The 22,483-nt window shown below is 34.4% G+C and overlaps 1 protein-coding gene across 4 annotated transcripts in view; it reads right to left on the minus strand.

Moving 5' to 3' along the window:
• Positions 1–22,483, minus strand: part of Ser (protein serrate) — a 115,658-nt gene that overhangs the window by 41,482 nt on the left and 51,693 nt on the right. For all 4 annotated transcript variants that reach the window (XM_076456601.1, XM_076456600.1, XM_076456599.1 and 1 more), the window contains exons 2-4: positions 12,913–12,967; positions 3,032–3,286; positions 1,818–1,878 (exon numbers count right to left, since the gene is read on the minus strand). In XM_076456601.1, coding sequence (XP_076312716.1) covers positions 1,818–1,878; positions 3,032–3,286; positions 12,913–12,967 — 371 coding nt within the window. The remainder of the gene's footprint in view (positions 1–1,817; positions 1,879–3,031; positions 3,287–12,912; positions 12,968–22,483) is intronic.

A 22,483-nucleotide genomic window follows, 5' to 3' on the forward strand; every position in this document is an offset into this window, starting at 1 on the left:
CGGCAACACAGACAATTACATAAAATATTGTACAGATGTTGATATTTTGCCGGAGTAGGACGCATCCCCCAGTTAACTCAAATGAAGGGTCTGAATATCAGTTCCCCATCCAACCTCCACTCCAACGCTGGCAACAGATTTTCTTTCGTACAGCTTCTATGCTATCTGTTCACTCTGCCATTCGAAACGAAGGATGACCGCAGTTCTTTGATAGATTCTAAACATTACGCTTGTAGTACCTTTTTGTATATCTGTGTAATGTGTATACGGGTTATTATCTGGATGACTTACGTTTTAATATGTGTTTTTTATCTACAATATAATAATTGTAATGTGTATATAGGTTATTATCTATATGACTTACGATTTAATTCGTGTTTTGTATCTACAATATAATAATTGTTATTGTGTGAAGTTGTTGTTTGTTTTGTTTGTTTTTTGAAATTTCGCGCAAACTTACACGAGGGCTATCTGCGCTAGACGTCCCTAATTTTGCAGTACAAGACTAAAGAGAAGGCAGCTAGTCATCACCACGCACCGCCAACTCTTGGGCTACTCTTTTACTAACGAATATCGGGATTGACCGTCACATTATACGCCCTAACGACTGAAAGGGCGAGCATGTTTGGTGCGACGGAGATTCGAACACGCGACCCTCAGATTACGAGTCGAATGCCTTAACCCACCTGGCCATTCCGGGCCCTTTGAAGTTGTTGAATACTTTTTTTTTCTTACTCATTGTCATGTAATTCATAATAATTCATGTTGATTTACGACTGGCCCACCAATCTTTTGTACGTTCAGACATTTATATTTTTTGTTACTCATTGTTAATCACGAATAAATTGTTCCCTAACAATAATAAAATGAGTTAGCGCTAGGAACATAATAAGATTTTAAATGATGGATTGTTTGTTTATTTTGAATTTCGGGCAAAGCTACACGAGAAATAACCTACGCTAGCCGTCCATAATTTAGCAGTGAATGACTAGAGGAAGGGCAGCTAATCATCACCACCCACCGCAAACTCTTGGGCTACTCTTTTACCAACGAATAATGGGATTTACTGATACATTATAACGCCCCAAACCACCTAACCTTAAATAATGGAACTTTAGAACGTACAATTCAAACAATACTACAACATTTCTTTAGTTTTCAAAAGGAGTCAATGAATGATAATTCCCAGCGTGAAATTACCTTATCCACAACAAAGTATTAAAGCACATCATGCCTATTCTACATGTACATAAAAATATTTAACAAAACCTATGTTTCTTCTTCATACAAAATAGTGTTAATAATCACGCGTGATTTCACGATTACAATCATTTAACTTATCCCCTGCCATAAAGTACTTTGAAAAATAAAACAAAGAGCTGTGTGTACCAAAGTTTACCAAAACCTTGTAATAAATAAAGACAACAGGCTTTCTTACACGAGCGGTTCATCTTGGATGAAAATAGAGGATCCTTAAAAACAAAATTGGTAGTGAAAGTCTGATTACATTTTTTAATACAAGGTATTGGACTATAAATATCAACTCTTAAGTTAACCCAAATGAGAAATACGATCATTTGATGCAACATATTTAAAATTCTACCTAAATTTTAAACATTATAGATATCAACTTTGGAGGTTTGTTTATATCATATTCATGAATATTGCTAATCTCACTGAATTTCTCAACTCAAATATGCAGTGTACTTCACATTGGTGATATTAAGAAGTCAACACAGTATATACACATATTTTTTCTTATTGAAAACAAGTATTTTCCTATGTGTGTGTATGTATATATACATTTACAAGCTTACTTGCATTCTCCAGGTTTCTCACAGTTTCCATGTTGCGGATGGCACCCTTCTTTACAAACCGCTATAACAAAGAATAAGTCATAAACAATCACATGGATTCTCCGATAAGACAAATAAAATACGAATTATTTTAATGCAACATGAAGACACTTCCATCTGGTAGTTCAGTGGATCAATTCTATTGTGAAAAGTCGTTGATCTCACGTACAGGCTTTCATACGTTATATTAAAACGATTTTGAATGTGTATATCAGCAAGTTACCTAAGAACCACGTCGGACATAAAATCGCGGAGGAAGAACATGTGTCAGAAGTACATTCTGTCAATGTGAATGTATTGTGACAGACGAAAATCTATGGACATGTTGGTCACAAGCAATATCGTTATGAAAGGTCTTCGACTAGAAAAGTGACCCACGTCATGTGCACATAAGTTGCTTCCACGACACGTCAGTTCAGCTGTTGCATACCTCGATCAACTGGTGAATGAAATAAGTATTCATTTTATATGATATGAAGACATAACGGTTAAATCGCAGGACGTAGCTCGTATGGATTTTCGTGCGGTGGAAATGTTGAAACATGCGTTAAGATACCATTACTTTCACATATTTGATGGAGTATAGAAAGCACGCAAGGAGTGATAATCCTTGTACAGGACAGTCTTATATTTGAAAATATGCTGCAGGAGTGCTGTTGAAATGTACGGTCGTCAAATAGTGTATGAAAGAACTGGCAAAATGGACTCTAAAGATGTGGTGAGACTCCAAAATCGTGTTACTATAACGTACTCAGCCTCTGTATCTATTGTAACAACTTCTAGAGTGCATTCATTTTTCTTATTCTAATGCATTTAATAGGGGAAGAAAAACATTCGCATAGAATATTCTTTATAATAAACAAAAGTTTCACTTACAAATAAAAATATTATGTTTTAATGTGCTTTTAAGTTTTACTAAAAAACAAAAAAAAATTGGGCATAATTTTTGATGACGAGAAACCCACTTGAAATAAAAATATATCTCAGAACAGCTGGTATGAGTATTAACACTTTTATTGGTAAAGAAAGAACAATGTTTAGACTTCCTAGATGACCTAGGAAGATACACCTCAACTCACAGAAGGTAACGAACGACACACTGTGACCAACTGAAGCAAAATAAACTAAATGTTTCGATAAACGAAGTAACTTAATACGTTATTTTGTCAACTTACCCGTTTCACAGTTAGGTCCTTTCCATCCCACCAAACAGATTTTGTCTCCTTGTTTACTACAAGTGTAGTGTCCAAATCGATCGTGCCTCGGTCGACAAAATTTGGTGCACGTGTAATTGTAATAGTAAGGGTCGCACGTCACACGTATTCTATAGTTTATAGTAGCAGTAGTACCTGGGTGAGACAGTTGATGCCACTCTGCGCTGGGTGTAATAATGCCCGAATACATATGTCTTTCGATCACTTCGTCACGAACTATGTCGATAGAATAATAGTACATGTAATAACTCAGTAAACACAAACGACAAAATGTTAACAAAACTGGTAATATACTTATAACTTCAAATTAGTTCCAATCACAGTAATTCGTTTGCTTGGGTTTTAAAAGCTAGACAACTTTTTTTTTTTTTTTTACTATTCTTATTCGCAGTAACTAATTTATCAATATTTTACAAGGAAATAAAACTGTTTCAAAACAAAAACTGACTTAGACTATAAGTTATATTTCCGTATTATCTGATGGGTTCTGTCAGAGTTCTGGACATTAAGTATTATAATAGGGTGGCATAATAGCGATAGTACGAACCAAAAAAGTAGAAAAAATAGTTTAATTCAACCAAAATGATGTGGTAAGTTGTTTTTGTTTTCTGACGTTTGTCAAGGAATTCCTACTTATGCGCTCTGGACAGTTCTTCAACGTTTTTGTTTACAGTGCCTTTTGAAGAAAAAAAATGCCCCCCAGTGGCTCAGCGGTATGTCTGCGGACTTACAACGCTAAAAACCGGGTTTAGATACCCGTGGTGGGCAGAGCACAGATATCCCATTGTGTAGCTTTGTGCTTAATTTAAAACAACAAGCAACAACAACGTTTACAGTGTACTAACGATTATTCATTTTGCACTAAAAAGTACTATCTGCATAAAAAAATATACGGCCAACTTAAAAAAATACGCACAGTATACCTTCAGGAGAATTTGTGAGAGTAACATGATAATACAGATTGTTTTAAAACCAATTCTTTGAAGAACTGTGTATGGTCTTGACTACTGCTATGTCTGTTGTATCCCAACTAGCCTGATGAATCATGGTATTCATTGAAAGGCCTCATCGGCAGTGGATACAGTGGCTATAATGTACTTTACATATTATTATCTTCTCTACTTTCGTACATGCCATCCGAGTACTTGGAAGGCTAAATGATTTCAGGGAATGTTTGGCTACAGCACGTGACTTTCAAAACGTGAAGGCAATTGAAAACTAGTAATAGTCTTCCTACTCATGTTCGTCCTTGTTGTTCAGCTTCCTCATTACCGAATATATTTATCAAACTCAAGAAGTCAGCTACCACTATTTCCTGTCTGAAAAAATTTAATAAAAAAAACAACTTGGTTCGACTCCGCTAACATGTTATTACGCTATCAGTAACTTCCTATAAATTAGCACTTAAGGATAGTGTTTTAATTGGGTTCGTTCAAGTAGTTGCCCAGTTAGGTTGCTATTTGCGAGTAATACCAAGATGCAAATCTTATGTTATAAGAAAAGGATTAACAAAGTAATTTTACATCCATGACTTTAAGAAATGTCTTCGCTACTCATAATACAAAATTATACCCTCAGGCAGTTGGACTTGGCCTATAACGCGACGGTTTGAAATCGATACTCAAACATGGCGATTAAAACTTCAACAAAAGACACAGGTCTATTACATGGAGATTTGAAACCAATACTCCAACAACAGGTGTAAGCCTATAACACGTTGGTTTGAAAATAATACTTCAACAACAGGCATAGACTTATAACACGCCGTTTTAAAACGTACTTCAAGAAGAACCGTAGGCTATTACAAATCGGTTTGAAATAAATACTTAAACAAGAGGCTTAGGTTTATTTTGCACTAAACAGGAACCAGTACTGCAAAAAGGAGGCACAGACATATAATACGGTGATTTTAAACCTGGATAGTTCAATAACAAGGATAGGCCTATAATATGATAGAATCGATTGGTTTGGTTGCAATTTAAGTCAAAGTAAACCGATAGAAAACAATCTCGACGAGTTTAACTGCGGTGGCTGAATTTTTTTTTACAATTGAGTAGGTCGAAATTTTTGTTAAAAAGTTCAAATGTATCTATTATTTTATGAAACAGAGGGTAGAATAAAAATAATCCTGAAATACTAGTATGGATATTTTCAAGAGCTACGATATAACAATTAACTAATATAATACGATGATTCGCTTTTCTTGAGAATGCATGTCACTGTCTACTTTGCCTACTTGCTATCACACAATCGAACGAGTACAGCACAGATTTCGCTGAAAGCATTAGGCCTATAATTTTAGGCATCACCTTGTGGAATGTATGTCTAATGGATTCGACGTTTTTTAAAAAATTACGTACTGTGCTTGACAGAGAATATGACTTACTATAAAAAAACTGGACTGTCAATTAAACAACTAGAAAGTTGGTGTACTACGCTCTTTATTAGGTTAGGCAAGCCTAAGTCAGTCTAGCCTGTAGATCACGTTTTAAATAAAAAATACAGGAACAATCATTTTTCAAACGATACCCTATTCAGTGCTGTACCTATTTTAGTGACATTAGAGTGACTTTAAAACAATTAGGTAGAAAATGCAACTTTTCGGTCCACTGTAGTAAAACTTGACATTAGTTCAATTATCTTGTTATTTATATTAAACGATAAAATTAAACATCTTTATCAGTCGCATTATTTTTATTCAGCAGATATATACACACAAACACACATAAATATATAACGCAATTGTTACTGACAACACTTCATCACATCACTGAGTGGATGGCGAGTATTTTTTTAGGACGACACTCTACCCGTGATATACTGCTTTAGTACATATTTTTATTTACTAAAATACCTCTCAATGATTCAGTGGCAAATTCCAAGAATTCTAATCCCAAAATTTGGTGCTCTATTCCTGTGGTGGACACAACGATTGATTGCTCGTTACGTAGCTTTTTGGCATAACATAAAAGCTTCATTTACTAAAAATACGCCCTTTTCCAAAAATACCTGAAGTTTATTTTAATGTTTTGAACCATCTTAATACAAACAAAGGTAAGAAGAGATAAACCTTAATTTATACAATTTCAGAAAGTGCACTAGCACTCCTCTGAACGAATGCAACGAAAACAAATGGCCGACACTACTGCAATAATACATAATAGATAAAGTTGATACGACAACAGCCACCATAATACTGATATGAAGTGTCGTTTGTTGAGTTACACCTACTTTCTACTTTGACCCGTGACCTTACAACTTCATCCCGTAAGACACTTTAGTGTCCAATAACTGTCAATTAATTAATAACATAAAATCGTATGGATGGACATTAAGAGACGGGTGTTGAAAGTGAGTAACAGAAGGCACCCCTAAGACCACTACTTTATCTGATGACACCTCTTGGTACAAAGTCACTAGAGCGTCATACAGTCTATACGATGATATAAGTATATACATAAGTGAGTTCTTAAAGCTTATACAAAACAGTTAGTGAGATAATAATGAATACTTTAATATGTTATTTTAAAAACAAATTGTGTGAAAGTTAGGATTTTTGTTACTTATCATAGCACTCACCTCATATTTTTTAAAGTTCGAAACCTGGACAAAGATACCGGTACCTCAGCTTGTATCTTATATATTATATTACACATATTACTCTATCACAACGAACACAAAATATGGTAGTAAGTAAATATATAATATTGTGAAAAGTAAAGAACATTGTAGTTTACATCTATTATTACGGAACAACGTTATTTGGATAAAAGTTTCGTCATTAAAAAGAACATGTGAAAAATATCGCAACTCGTATCCATATAACATTGTTGTTCTGTAATAATCGATATAAACGAAACAACTCATAATGAATACGTTTTATTTCCTTGCACGGACATATTTAAATATTAAATGACAAAGTGAAGCACAACTCTTTTTTTATTGCTATATTACCATAATTATTAACAAGTTAAAAAAAACAAGAAAATTTCAGTCGTGAAGGCGCATTAGCAGTTTGATGTTAAGCACAGAGTTACGTAATAGCTTATTTGTGCTTTGCCCATCGCAGGTATCGAAACACGATTTTTACGTTATAAGTACTCATGCTTACTGCTGGGCAACCGGGAAGTGCATTATCAGCGAAGGCTTTCAAGTAATAACTTTTGCTATGTTGCCGCCATCTGGTGGACAGATGTAACAGACAAAAGTACAATAAGATGAATGCCAAGTATTACATATGTTCGTTTTTTAACTTTCTTTTCTTTTATAGAGCGAAACAATTAGTTAAAAAATTCTGTTTCTAAATAAGGGTTTAACATAAACGCTTGCTCTGTAAATATGCATAAATGTGCATACTTTGTCTGTACACAAATGCCAGAAAGTGCAAGATATGAAGTTCCTGGCTTGTAGTTAGTATTTATTTGGAACGCAGTCGTACATCTTGCATATGGATTTCTCGACGCCAACGGCCTACAGATCTTTATGACAGCTGGGTGAGCAGTACTCGACCTTCCAAAAATAGCCGGAATGTGCCTAAGAACCTCCCCGAGGTATGATTAATATTTCACCTTTTTATCTGCTCTAAGCATCAGACCCATCGTTCCTACACCATATCTGGACTTATAACTACGAATCTTGGCAACAATCTCAGGGAACTCGAGGAGAACAAACTTCCATCTGTACAATATTTTTACGAAAAAAAAAACTTTGCTTGCTTTCGATCGCCACCGTTTGTCTCTTCCTCGGCGGTTTTTAAACCTCTTCTTCTACACGGTGTTTTCATCTGTATTATTTTTCTTCGTGAGTGTTTTCTTTGTTTAAATTTCTTTTACACACATCTGTTTATTTCATAATTGTCTTCGTATCTTTGCAACAAAATATGAAGCCATTCACGCCTATGATAGAGATCGGAAACTTCTACCAACATAGCAAATGGAGACTCTAAGATACTCTTCTTTCAATTCTGGAGAATAAACATCAAAGACTGAATAACGTCTCTTAAAAGCTGGTTATGAAAAACAACCTGCTCATTAACTATTCACTTCAACCTTTCGGTTGCAGTCATGTACATCAGTGTTACCAACATTATTCGTTCCATAACGAACTGATCTTTGTAATACATTGCCATAGAAAAATGGCAGATTACAGTATCTTGTTTAATATTATTGACTAAAAAGAAAGAAAGAAAAACAAACATTTTGAATCTGAAGGCAAAGAGTACTTTCTTTTTAATGGAATGATTGGCATCTTAGTTACTCTATACTCACAATCTTAGCCGTTTTGATACTTTTGCGTCACGGCGAAATCATTTTATAATTTCAACTACATGCTGCACATATTTAAAATTATTGAAGCCTAGAGAGAAGGCTGCATAGACAAATGACATTATTTCTCTGATATATATAAGTAATAACAGTTTTCACCATGATACACAACTTACGAATTAGTTCCTCTACGAGATTAATAATTTAACACTTACGAAATACTTTAAGATCTTATAACGTATTTTTTCTGAGATTATTATCATTACTTTCTGACGTCTCCAGATATATTTTAAAATGTAAAAGATCATAACTTCAGTTTTTTTATATATTCCTTTATTTTTGATGCTTCGCTTATTATGCTAATGAATGTGATCCTTAAAAACTATTATGGTGTTCGCCATGTACTCTTTAACGTGGTGCCATCTATGAATAACTATAGTAGATAAAAAGTGGTTTAATGGTTTTATCGAAAAATAAAATATAATGTTCACTGTATTGTATCATATACAAAATTTGGTAAAATTCGGTTTAACAGTTTAAAAGAAGAAATATGGAAGTGTACGTACACACAAAAACATAAAATAATATTGAAATTACAAATCTTGGTGATAGAAGAAAATTCAGGTAAAAATATGAAACCAAGAAAAAGACTGACGAAAGCGAATGACAATTGGGTTCCAGTATTTCGGGAAATACGACTACGTATTTAATATAAGATGTAGATCTGTAACAGCGTTAACAGCTGTAACTTTTTATTGCCATAACATCCTTTTTTGACCTCATAAATTCAATAATAAAACGTTATCGGTATACTAAACATTTTAAATATACAAATCAAGTAAGCCGAAACATGAACCATGGGTTCGGTTTGTTTGGAATTTTACGTAAAGGTAGCCGTCCCTAATTTATCATTGATACACTAGAAGGAAGGCAGCCAGTCAACGATTCAACGTCACTCACCGTCAAATCGTGAGCTACTATAATATCAAGAAAGAGTAGGATTGACCTTTATATTATACATCGTCACGGTTGAAAATATTAGGTGTTACAAGGATTCGGATAATCAGAATAGAACCATGGAGTTACTATCGCACTATATATTTACTACAAAAAATAAACTCTATGTTGTTGCAAATATTAATTTTTTGAGCTCAAAAATTGTTAACAAACAGATTTTATTTTGTTTTTCTTTATATGTATTGATTATCCAAAAGGAATGTACGTATTTATATATATATTCATCTTTCTAGATTAACTTTGTCGATAAGATCAAAGACGAAAAGATCGGTATGGACACATGAAACTGGTTATATAGACTCATTCAGTTAATGCGCTTTATTATTTTAGCGCCTTTAACGTTTTGCTGGTATCGTTTCCTCTTTTAGTTGCACAGAACTAGTAGCCATCTGACAAGTAAATAAAAACTCCCTTTCAGCTAGAATACTTTCTTCAACAACCTGTGGCTATTTTGTAAAAATCCAGTGGCTCTGACAAGCTCTGGCATCTTTCGAATATAATTTATGAGAGCTCCCGGGGTGCTTTAAGTTTAACGGTGCAATCAACCCAGAGAGCTGGCAATTACAGGGAAGCCAAGGGAATTTATGGTGTTCGCCATGTCTGATAAAGAGAAGCGCTTGGAGATGAATAAGGTGGATAACAACAGGGAGGGCCAGCAATGTCAGACACCTGAAGGGCCACTCCCTAACAGATTAAACCCCTAGGCTGGCAGTATAGCTACCATGTTCCTTGTTGGGTGTATTTATTACAAGGTATAGTCTAGTTACAAATCTATACTACAACAGCATGTCTGGATACCTGCAGTAAAATATATCGTTATTTTTCTGTCTCTCTATATACTGATCAAACATTGAAACTTTTTTTTCCCTAATATCACATTGTCTAATGGACATGCAAACAAAACACAGACACATCCACTGTCGAAAATGTCTTGTAAATTGGAACATGCATTCATAGTTATGAATATCTACCTAATGCCAGTGATTTAAGATAAAAAAGTAAGCCTAAATCAGTTGCCCAATGTTTTTCATCACGCCAATAATTAGATATCGTAGTATAGTTTTTGCAAATTAACAGTTTATATTAATTAGAGAAGGTAATTTTTTACGGTTTATCCATCAAGATATATTTGCTAAAATAACCAAAAACACGTGTAATTAAATATGTAGTTAAGTAGAATTACAAAATGTTTTGTTATCGTTGTTACCGGAAAATTATTATCACCTCTGAAAATACTCCATGATACAAATCTTGACGCACGAAATTGTAAAATGGTGTCATGTGCAACAGATGGCGCAGAAGTATATAATTGTTGAAGAAGAAGATGACATTTGTTCCAGAATTTTACACAAAGCGATACAGAGGCGATTATTGCATTATCGAACCTAATTTCGAAATAACTAGTCAACAGTACCCAACGTTATGCGTTGAGGTACTCGAAGATAATAATGGAATCTGGCCGTCTGTCTTTCAACGCAGTCACAAACACGAAATTCCAAACATGTTTATGCAGCAACGAATTGCGAACCGTGAATTTTTCAAATTCAAAGTCGAGGAACACTAATTACTAGGCTACATCCAGCCTAGTTGAGGACAGATGGTACCTAAAAATACATAAAATTATACATCGAACTTGAAACGTTAAAATAAGTTATATATATCGTTACAAGATGAGGTACCCGTCCTATGTCCGGGTTATGAATTAAAAAAAAAAAAAAAAACAGGTCGAGGATCGGATGATATGATAAATAAAACAAAATCCTAACTTTACACAAATTATTTATAGCATATTATATTATTCATTATTACCTCATCAATAATTTCGTATATGCTCTAAGAACTTACATTATATGATGCTCAGGGTGACACTCTGTACGAAGAGGTAGCGATCAAATAGTAGCGGTAGGGGTGCTTTCTGTTAACTCATTTCAATACCCACCTCTTAATGTCTTCCACACTCATGTTATTAATTAATTGATGGTTACTGGCCACAGAAGTGTCTTATCGGATCACAGGCCAAAGTAAAAGGTAGGTATAACTCGAGACGGCTCTTCATATCAGTGTTACGGTGGTTGTTGTACAAACTTCATCTGAGCTTATGTATTATTGCAATAGTGGCGGTCATTTGTTTTACTGCATTTCACCATACAGAGCACTAGCACACGCTCCGAGAAACATAAGAAGTTTGTGTACGGTCCCCTACTCTGTGTACATGTTGTGTTATGTAATGTATGTTTTCTTATATCAAAGTCTCATCAAAATGTCTACTGTGTTCACCGAGTTGGATCGACCCCCCCTGATTTTAGCGTTGTGAATCCTAAAACTTAAAGCTGTCCCAACATGAGACGGAAAATTTAATAATTTTTGTTTTGTGTAAGAACGTGGCATTGTAAATTTTTTTGTTTGTTTGTTTTGGAATTTCGCACAAAGCTACTCGAGGGCTATTTGTGCTAGCCGTCCCTAATTTAGCAGTGTAAGACTAGAGGGAAGGCAGCTAGTCATCACCACTCAACGCCAACTCTTGGGCTACTCTTTTACCAACGAATAGTGGGATTGACCGTCACATTATAACGCCCCCACGGCTGGGAGGGCGAGCATGTTTGGCGCGACTCGGGCGCGAACCCGCGACCCTCAGATTACGAAGCGCACGCCTTAACGCGCTAGGCCATGCCAGGCCCCAGCATTGTAAATTAATGTTGGTTTCGTTAACTTGCGTCAAAAATAATAAATGCTTAATAATAGCAATAATGGGAGTGGAGGGATTTGTAAACTGCTCATTAACATGCCTCTTGTACTAAACTGTCATTCCATAAAGTTTGGTTGAGATTGGTCCAGTGAACTAGGAGTAGTTAGATAACGGACAAACAAACACAAGTTTTTGTGCTTTATATAAAGATATGCAAAAACAAAACTTTTGAAACATCGATAATACAAGTACTATTTCATATAAATATAGTAAGTTTATTAAGATATAAAACAGTGTGTGTCGAGGTAAAAAAGAAAAAGAACAGCAAACGCTGACATATATATATATATATATATATATAACTAGTAGTTACAAAATACTTAAAAAGTGATAAATATAAATATTTGAAAGTATATTTCTTGACACATTTACCACAAAGCGACTGACAACAATACAGAAACAATTATTTAACGAGATTAGTATAAAATGAATGGGATATTTATTTTACATATCTCTTTATTAAAAAAAGAAGGAAAGAAAATAAAACACATCCATATACATCCATACATCCACTTATAAATGTATATAATTTCGATATTTAATATTCTGTTGCGTCTTTCCTGGTTGTTTAATGGACACAAATGCTAAGTGTTACGTTAAAACACTAGTTTTTAATATTGACTGGTCTGAACAATTAATTTTAAAATGAAAACGTTAATATACTTTAGAACTTATGTTAATATTATTTAATGATAACAACAGTTCATTCAGATAATTAAAAAACAACAACAACATTTGAACTAAACTAAACGGTCATTTTACACGGATATTTTGTGTCCTCTTTACACAGAAAATAATGTTTACAGTGAACTTACATGATTTTGAACGGTTGTTGTGGTCCACTGCTTCAAGGATTAACGTGAATGATTTCTGAAAGAAAAGAACATTACTTTAACAGATCACACAACTACATGTAACTTAATTTAACTAGCAACACCAATTTTTACACTGGCCAAGTAAATGCAAAAACAACTTTCGGGAATTTTAGGCTTTAATTAATATTTTTAAAACCGATGTCAGAACATATTACGATGGTTAATATAATTATGAAATATAAATATTAAAACAGTAAGTCTGAAGTATATATATTTAACGACTTTTCTGTAATGAAAACATGACTGACTTTCTGTCCGAATATCAAATATAATTTTTATTCAAAGGTTTTCAAATACAATTAATGTTTATCTAAAAACCATAATGTTATCTACAGATTATCATGAAGAAATATATCAGAAACAATTTATTAAAATTAGATAAATGATATAATTGATATGAAAATATTAATGGTTAATTTCATTAAAAGTTACATACACTATACTGCCTTTTTCTTGTACTCATGAGTGAAAGCAAAGAATATACTAAAATATGTCAACCATACTATATCTGCCACATAGTGGCGATAAAGTCTTACGTACAATACCATAACTCGTCAGGCTGGTTTAAATGCGAAAGATGTACTAGTTGTGTAGGCGCTATTTATATTGTATATTACACGAAGACCACGCAATGGTGTGAACAAGATAAAGTTAGTACAGTAATCGTCTTATTCAAGTCATTTACAAAGCAGAATTATGGTAAGGGGTAACAATCTATTATTATTTTAGTAATATGTACACTGGGAAGTTATATATATTATGCCACTTCCTTCTTAAGAACCATACGAATTGAGATTTATGAATTTGCGAACATCTGCTAAGCCTGCTTTGATTTATTGCTTTCTTTTTCGTATACCATAACAGTGTTGTGTTTGCCGTTATTAGTCAGTTCACAGAGAACAGTGTTTACTTTATGTCGTAAGGACAGGAATGTTACGTTAGTCTTAAAAAAGTATATAATGTGTGTGTGTGTGTGTGTGTGTGAAATTTGAAGAGGAAAAGTTAAGTAATTTTACATTGTCACGACAGAGGGGGTTAAAAAACAGCACCTCCGTGTCTATGGTGAATAGTATATGAATTGAAGAAGTCGAGCCATGAGAAAGCAATAAGAACAAAACAACAACAAGTTTAAAGATATGGCGTGAGATATTACTTACAATATGTATCTGAAGAAGTGAGACCCACCCTCTATTCTCTAACTTCATAAACTGCATAATATATATTTATATATATATAAATATATATATCTCAACAGGCGTGGGTGTTCAAGTCCACAACGTCACACATTCAGGGTCTCTAAATATAAAGTTTGTTATTAAACATAAAATTTTCCATAGGGCTATTTCTGATGTGTCTGTGGAAGGTATCGAATCCCAAACTTTTGCGTTATAAGCCTTGAAGGTTATCGCTGAGCCACAGAAAAGGTTTGGGTTTATAGGGTGGGTGGGTTTGGCGTTTTATGGCGCAAAGCAACTAAGCTATCTACGCCGGGTTTATAGAATAAATCTTAATGGTATTGATCATCAAGCCTTATATAAATGTTTTAGATTATTGAACCACAAATATAAACATGTTCTGTATAAATTAAACTAAACCTCTTAAAATAAGTTACTTAACTGCAACTCTTTAAAGTTTTGCTTGGTTAGAATTAAGCACAAAGCAACACAATGGGCTATTTGCGCTCTGCCAATCACAGGTATCGAAACCCGGGTTTTAGCGGTGTGAGTTCGCAGACATACCGCTATGCTACGGGTGGCTCTCTTCAAAGTTATTAAAATTATTGTGTACTATGTTTCAAACTATGGCATCTAGAAATATTGAGTTAACAGACAGTCACAAACTTCAGATTAACAATACACATGCGTGAGACACGTACTGGTGTTGATTTACATATACCTCTAATGTTACTTGGTGTTGTTAGGGTGGACGATGGATGCGATATATATGTTACGATATGGGCTAAGAATATTTTGATGTCAGTTTCATGACAATGTGAACGTTTTATTTACTATTTAACTATAATGTTTATCATAAGGAGAACTGGAATACCAACATCAAGAGATGTGTTTCTTATTATTCTCAGTAACACCTTTTTCCATAACAGTTTCCAGTCAGTGAAAGGTGGTAAAGATGTCGAATGCTATAGACCAGCGCGCTCGTGTCCACTCTTTGTAATTCCTTTTTACTTTATCATGCATTTCGTGAGGTTAGGAGTTGGACGTTAAACCTGATAGACTGTGTATCGCTACTGCTGCGTGGGTTGTATTCCATCAGATACCTGTTAAAGCCAAGACGTATTTCATTATGTCCCAGACTGTACCACTTATTGCTGACATTATTTTTTAATGATGGCTTGGTTCTTAATATATATACACATATATTACGAATGCCTCATTCTTCTGGAGTATTTCACAAGCTTTCCAGACATGAGGCCATTATTAACAGCCCTCTGAAACATGATTGACTCGTTCGCACGAAAACGCACACGTTAAACTGTGGTAAAAATGATGAAATTGGTTGTTAATTTCATCTGGATTTAGGGATCTTTCAGTGGTCTAATTAACCCGTGTCAATCACTCGGATTTTTTTCCACGTGTGTCATGGCTACGTACATAGTAAACGAGTTTGTTGAGTTTAACTATCATTAAGGGTCAAAAGTTGAATACAGTCATGTAATACATACTGTACATTTGTTTCTAACAGATACTGGTTCTCATGACAACAAAGTTATGTGATTCGCTAATTGCAGTAACCAAATCATACGTCAGTGCTGTGCCGGGTAATGATATATTGGGGAGCGACTTGGTACTTTAACAACGATATTAATATAATGCACTGTTTGAAACACATCAGTGCTATGAGCGTCGAAATCGCGAATGTGCATTTATATTTTGATGGATTTAGATTTAAACTGCCATCAGACATTTACATGTTGAAAAATATCCGGACGTTTAGCAATACCTATCAAGTTAAGCATAAAAATATTCAGTTTATAAATAACTAATGGAATAAAAACAGAAATAACCGAATGCGCTTAGAATGCGCTGTTCAAGAAATCGTCAGAATTTGCTACGGTTTTCCAATCGAGTAGGTTAATCTTCCTTAAACAAGATTCACCTACTGCTTTATTAGATAACTCTAAAAGAAAGCAAATTCACAAAAGTATTTGGCCTCCCGCTTGTTCTGGGGAATGATGGAGAACTTGTAACCCTAAAAATTTGGGATAACCACGGTGGGAGAAGCGCAAATACTCCAGTGTATAGCTTTGTTCTCAAAAACGAACAAAAGTATTTCGTTGAAGTGCTACATAAAATGAAGGATCCTTAATTAAAAGAAGTAAACCAATTAAGAACAATCGGTATTTGCCAACAGTCAACAGTTCGTGAAAGATCAACCATTTCTAAAGAAATGGTTACTCTAGTAAAGCTTCAAGTAAAGGTAACATCGCGGTTGTTTTTGTCAAGAGCTTCCTTCCTAGGGTAAAGGAGCTACTTAAACTACTAGCCCGAGATGGTCAGGTGGTTGAAGAAATCTGATGGTCGCAGGTTCGAATCCCCGCACACCAAACATGCTCGCCCTTTCAGCCGTGGGGGCGTTATAATGTGACAATCAATCCCACTATTCGTTGGTAAAAGAGTATTCCAAGAGTCTGCGGTGGGTGGTGATGACTAGCTGCCTTCCCTCTAGTCTTATACTACTAACTTAGGGACGGCTAGTGCAGATAGTTCTCGGGTAGCTTTTCGCGAAATTCAAAAAACAAACAAATAAATTACTAGGATTTTTCATATCAACAGTTTTGAAATGCATTCACAATGACAATGTCTTAATAATTCACAATAAATAGTCCCCCAGCGACACAATGATATATCTGCAGACTGAGAATACTAGAAACCGGGTTTCGATACCTGTGAATGGGCAGAGCACAAATTATCTATTGTGTAATAACATTACCATAAACTTTCTCCTGCTTTAATTTCATTATATATAAAAGTTTCATTACTGTCTGCAAAATCTTGTTTACACATACAATGGTAAACCAGGTATGTCTAGTGTTTGTGGTTTTAATTATACATAGCACAAACGCTTCAACAGAAACTACTCATCATGCATGATAGGAAATTCGTCTCGAACAATTTTAACACCTCTACATTATTGCAACAAGCACAATTTCTGAGTAACTCTTGACATAACTCTCGTAGTCCGGTTTAGTACATTAGATACCATTTCACGTTAATAAATCCAGAATAAAAACACACTTCGTTTTCAACAGTAATCATATCAATTACTTATAATAACTACTCGAAGGTGACTTGTTTAATAAAACGTACGCTGATGCCTATCATAACCGTATAAAATCTCGTTGACTTACTATGTACCTAAGCCTAATTTTTCTTGGTTACAAAAAAACATTTTTTTTTTACTGCTTTAATGAAGGTAACATCTGTGGTACATAAATTATTTTGGACTTTGCACGTGCATAAAAATACGTATGTATGTGTGTACACACATACAGCATCTGATAACACTGAAGGAGAAAAACACATGATTTACAAAAATATTTTGGGTTTGTTTGTTTTTTTAATTTCGCGCAAAGCTACAATAGAGTTATCTGCGTCAACCAATCCAAAGCTAGCAACATTAGACTGGAAGGAAGACAGCTAATTAACGCCACTTTGGCTACCCTTTTATCAACCAATAGTGGAATTGACTATCACATTATAATTCCTCCACACTGACAGCATATTCGTTGAAGGGGATTGGAATCCGCAACTCTCATATTAAAAATCAAGCGTTTTAACCACTTGATCACGACAGATTTTTTTTTCAGACAATTACAGATAAATGGATATTTTTATAGTTTTGTATGTGTGTGTGTGTTTTCTTATAGCAAAACCACATCGGGCTATCTGCTGAGCCCACCGAGGGAAATCGAACCCCTGGTTTTAGCTTTGTAAATCCGTAGACTTACCGTTGTACTAGCGGGGGGCTAGACTTTCGTAAGTACAACTAGTAGATCATTTTCTACACATATATCCAATCAATATAATTCAAGGATGAACGATCACAGTTCACTATAGTTATACTTGTATTACAACATTCAAATATTTATTGATTTCTTTAAAAAATTCTACTTTTCATTACAAGTCACATGGCATACAATGAAATATACATAGAACTTCTATTTTTGTTTAATTACGAACCAACTAATATCAGTATTTTTCGGACTGTTTAGCTATTAAATCGTCCACGCTGATGAGAAACTAAAATAATAAACTATCACCATGTGAATAGTTTCCAAGGTTTTCTTATGTTATACTTGCTATTCCACTCAACAAAATGTTCCCACCAATGACTGGCTCAGCGATAATTCAGCTGGCTTACGACATTAAAAATCACGTTATAATACCCGTGGTAAACATAGCACAAACAGCACGTTATGTAACTTGACAACAACCAAACCTTAACAAAATTTATTCTGGCATAAATAACAAACAAGATGAAATGATATCTGTTCAATAACGTTATAACAAAACCTACGACTAACTTCGATATACAATTTTGTGATGATACATTTCTATAGGTCTGTCTTATTCACGCCTGGTCAAAGTCAACTCTCATTCTACATTGCTAACTTTCATTTGAATTCTAAATATCTTAATATGAGTCACTGGTTTAGTCAGAGAGCAAGACGCAATACATGATCATAATTACTATTAAAGGAACTTGTTAACTCGGTTTCGTTTAATGTGATTTATTACTTGCAGAACTGAGGTAAATAAGACGGCTGTGCGTTTCACAAATACAACATTTATTCACGACCACGAAGTTTCACCAGGTACCGAAAGTTTCAAGTATCAACTATGTTTATTACTTGCACATAAACTGAGTCAAAGCTATGTCTCGGAGTTTTCAAAGACAAATATACTTAAACTGCTCAGTTATGTCCAGCTTAATAGATAAAAATAAGACATGGACTACTTTGAGCATTGTAATAACCAAGTTTTTCAATTAAAACCTTTAACTTTAAAACAAGCAGTTACTTTAAGGTAATTTTCATCATAAGTCAACTGACTAGACTGGTGTATTTTCTTTAGGATTTAAACAAACATAAACGGGCTTAGAAGGAAATAATTAATATTTTTCTTTTACACATTCTAACGACAAAGAGTATAATGACGGCGCGAATCATCTGTAGCTCTAGACTGTCCCTCAACATCTGGCAAATACCGATGTAGCTGTAAACGAACAGAGGAAGAGCTAACACTAACATGGCGAATACGGATGTTGATTCCCAGGCACGTGTTGTAAGAATATCAGCCTGGATATTCTCATATAGTTGACAAGACAGTGAAGTTCTGGTAATCCGGAAACTCTGACCTGTACAGTGGCGACAAAACATTCAATCGATTGTATACCACATTTTGTTACTTAGTGCGTGTTATCTCTAATATATTTACATAACTTTCAAATGATATTTCAAGTCTAATACACAATTGTGCTATAATATGACAAAACATCAAATATACAATGAATAATGAAATCAAAATATTACGGAAATGGACTGTAAAACTGGGATCGAAGGTCGTGCATTAGTTTTTATTATAATAGCGTGAAAACTAAACACTTCATAAAAACTCTTTGCACATGACACCAGCCAGAACTGAAAGATGATTCTGTTCTAGCTGTCACCTTTATCGGAATCTTAACTCATGGCCTCCTTCTCTGTCAATAATAAACGTTCCCGCCTTGTCCTTGACCAGCTAGCTCTGACCTAAAGTCACTTCAAGTAGAAGATTATTATTAACATATCATGTTTACCTAAAGGCTGAACGTTATCCTATCAGATAACACTTGTTTTGTTTTCACACAGACGTACATAATGATACAAAATATTCAATGAGTGTTGACTTATTCATGACGGGATAAAACTATTATACTAAAAGTACAGATTTAATGCAGTATGTTGGTTTTATTTCTTCTTATTTTATGCTGTCTGTGTCTTCAGACGACGAGTCATTTCCTATACACATTGAAACTTAATACCAAACAACAAATCCATGATCACACGGTGTGACTGATCTCACGATACATATAAGTTTGGAGTTACTTAAAACGAACGTACACACCGATCACATAACGCCGCTCAGACAGCGTGGAAGGTCACGATGTCTAAAGATCAGGTCTTGTATAAAACTTGATCCCTGCCAGATTACTAGCTGGCATAAGAAACACAATTTGAAACTAACAGTCTTCAGGTCTAATACCTAGTGTTATATCTTTTCATACGTTGGTGTCAGAGCTGCACGTTCGATTAGATAAGTTCACTTACTAGCTATGCTCTTCGTGGAGGCAGGAATACTGTTCCACCTTTTGTTTGTTTGTTTTTTTAATTTCGCGCAAAGCTACAAGAGGGCCATCTGCGTTAGCCGTCCCTAATTTAGCAGTGTAAGACTAGAGGGAAGGCAGCTAGTCATCACTATCCACTGCCAACTCTTGGTCTACTCTTTTACCAACGAATAATGAGATTGGCCGTCACATTATAATACCCCCACGGCTGAAATAGCAAGCACGTTTGGTATGACGGAGATTCGAACCCGCGATCCTCAGACTACGAGTGGAAGGCCCTAACAACCTGGCCATGCTGGGCCTTCGCCTTTTGAGTCAGTGTGAGTGTAAAAAAAACGACCTAAAGCGTTTTCGACTTGGTTTGATCATTCATATCAGCCATTATGTAACAGTTTTAGTGGCGAAAAAAAAAATTGAGTTCTTTGTGAATTTGATCTTTGGGCAAAAAAGTATAAAAAGTGAAGTTGTACCAGGATACGCTGATTTATTGTTTGATTTTTGAGTTTTAAAAACTTTTGAAATTTATAATGCTGTATACAAATCAGGATATCTTTAAGCTCTTACAAAACAATAAAACATTTCGGTAGTTGACTCACGACAGGCATTAGTTCTACTTTATACGAGGTTAGTGGTAGTTAAATAAGTTGCAGGAGTAGCTTAGAGACGTTTATGGATTGTATATAGTAACTACCAACTACACATCATGTAGAAGCCATGCTGGGTTATTTATTATATACATTTATGAAAGAAGAAAAAATATGTACCGTACATGACACAAAACATTAAGCTAACTCCCATATGATGACAGAACACGAAACCGATAAATAATAATATCTCCGCTGTAAGCCTTGTGATCATAATTAAACTGTGATACGCAATTTCTGATTGGTATCTTACACGCAATTTCTTGAGAAAGTTTTCAACAAATATTGTTAAACTTTAAATCTCTAACGTTGAAAAAACTGTGATATGGAGTTAGTTAAAAAATATGTAGACAAACACCAGAAATTAGATTACATCATACTTGAAGGTAAAACGAAAAAAAAAGTGTTTGAAATATTTGTTAAATTCGACGACACAAAGTAGATGGCGTATCTTGTGTACCTCTTCGCATTTTTTTAAAATTTCTTCTTTAACTATATACATTATCCAGATTACTTGTTTACTGTTTTTCTTCCTGTTTCCCGCCGGAAGTAATTGGTGCTTCAACCCCAAAACAGATCCACGTCTTGTCTGGCGTTATTTCTGGAAGATAGTGAAATTTTCAGAACACAATTCTGAACTGTCAGATCTAGTGTATGCTGAACGAAGGCCCACGCAAATGTACATCCACGACTTGTTTTGCATTGAGGGAAATGTTTACTTCCCACGGGTGTAGGTTATCAGTTTTGGTCACAAGCAACACACGTTTTTGGTACATTTAGTACTGCCATCTCGCGGAACATGCACAAATAAGTAAAAATATCACCAATGAGACAAATATTTACTATGAATTACATGTAGAGACATCCGTGATTTACTTAAACACTCAACAAGTGAGTAAAGATAATGTAATCACCGTCACCCAAAGAACAATATACATCTGTGAAATAAAACTGGAGCCAAGTTTACATAATTTTATTGTGTAAAACATGAATACAATAATATATTAATCAAGTAAAAATATAATTAATTTAATAAAATAGGTATGTTGTCTAAAAAACGTTCAAACATTGAAAAATTCACAAGAACACTGACCTTCAAATCCCACTGAACTAGGTAATTTTTACTATTTACAACACTGGAAAATTCAAACAAAGTATGATGAAATGTCTGTGCTGTAAAAGAAGTTGTATTATTTACACATCAAAAAGTTGTATCGTGTTCAACAATGCACAACAAAGTTGAAATGTCTTTAATGTGATTATTAAATGATAGTACATCATTATTAATATGAATAATAATTAAATATTATTGTTTTTATTAACGTAGAATTTTAATAATCCATTTTGAGTGGTATTGTATATCTATATGCTTCTATTAATAAATATCAATTGTTTTTTTTTTAAGGCAATAAATCATATGCTGTCGTTAGAGGGCGCACGCATTTATAAAACGTAGAAACCTTGTGTTTTGTTTTTTGTTTTGGAATTTCGCACAAAGCTACCCGAGGGCTATCTGTGCT

The sequence above is a fragment of the Tachypleus tridentatus genome, chromosome 9, assembly GCF_004210375.1.
Source record: "Tachypleus tridentatus isolate NWPU-2018 chromosome 9, ASM421037v1, whole genome shotgun sequence".
Lineage (NCBI taxonomy): Eukaryota > Metazoa > Arthropoda > Merostomata > Xiphosura > Limulidae > Tachypleus > Tachypleus tridentatus.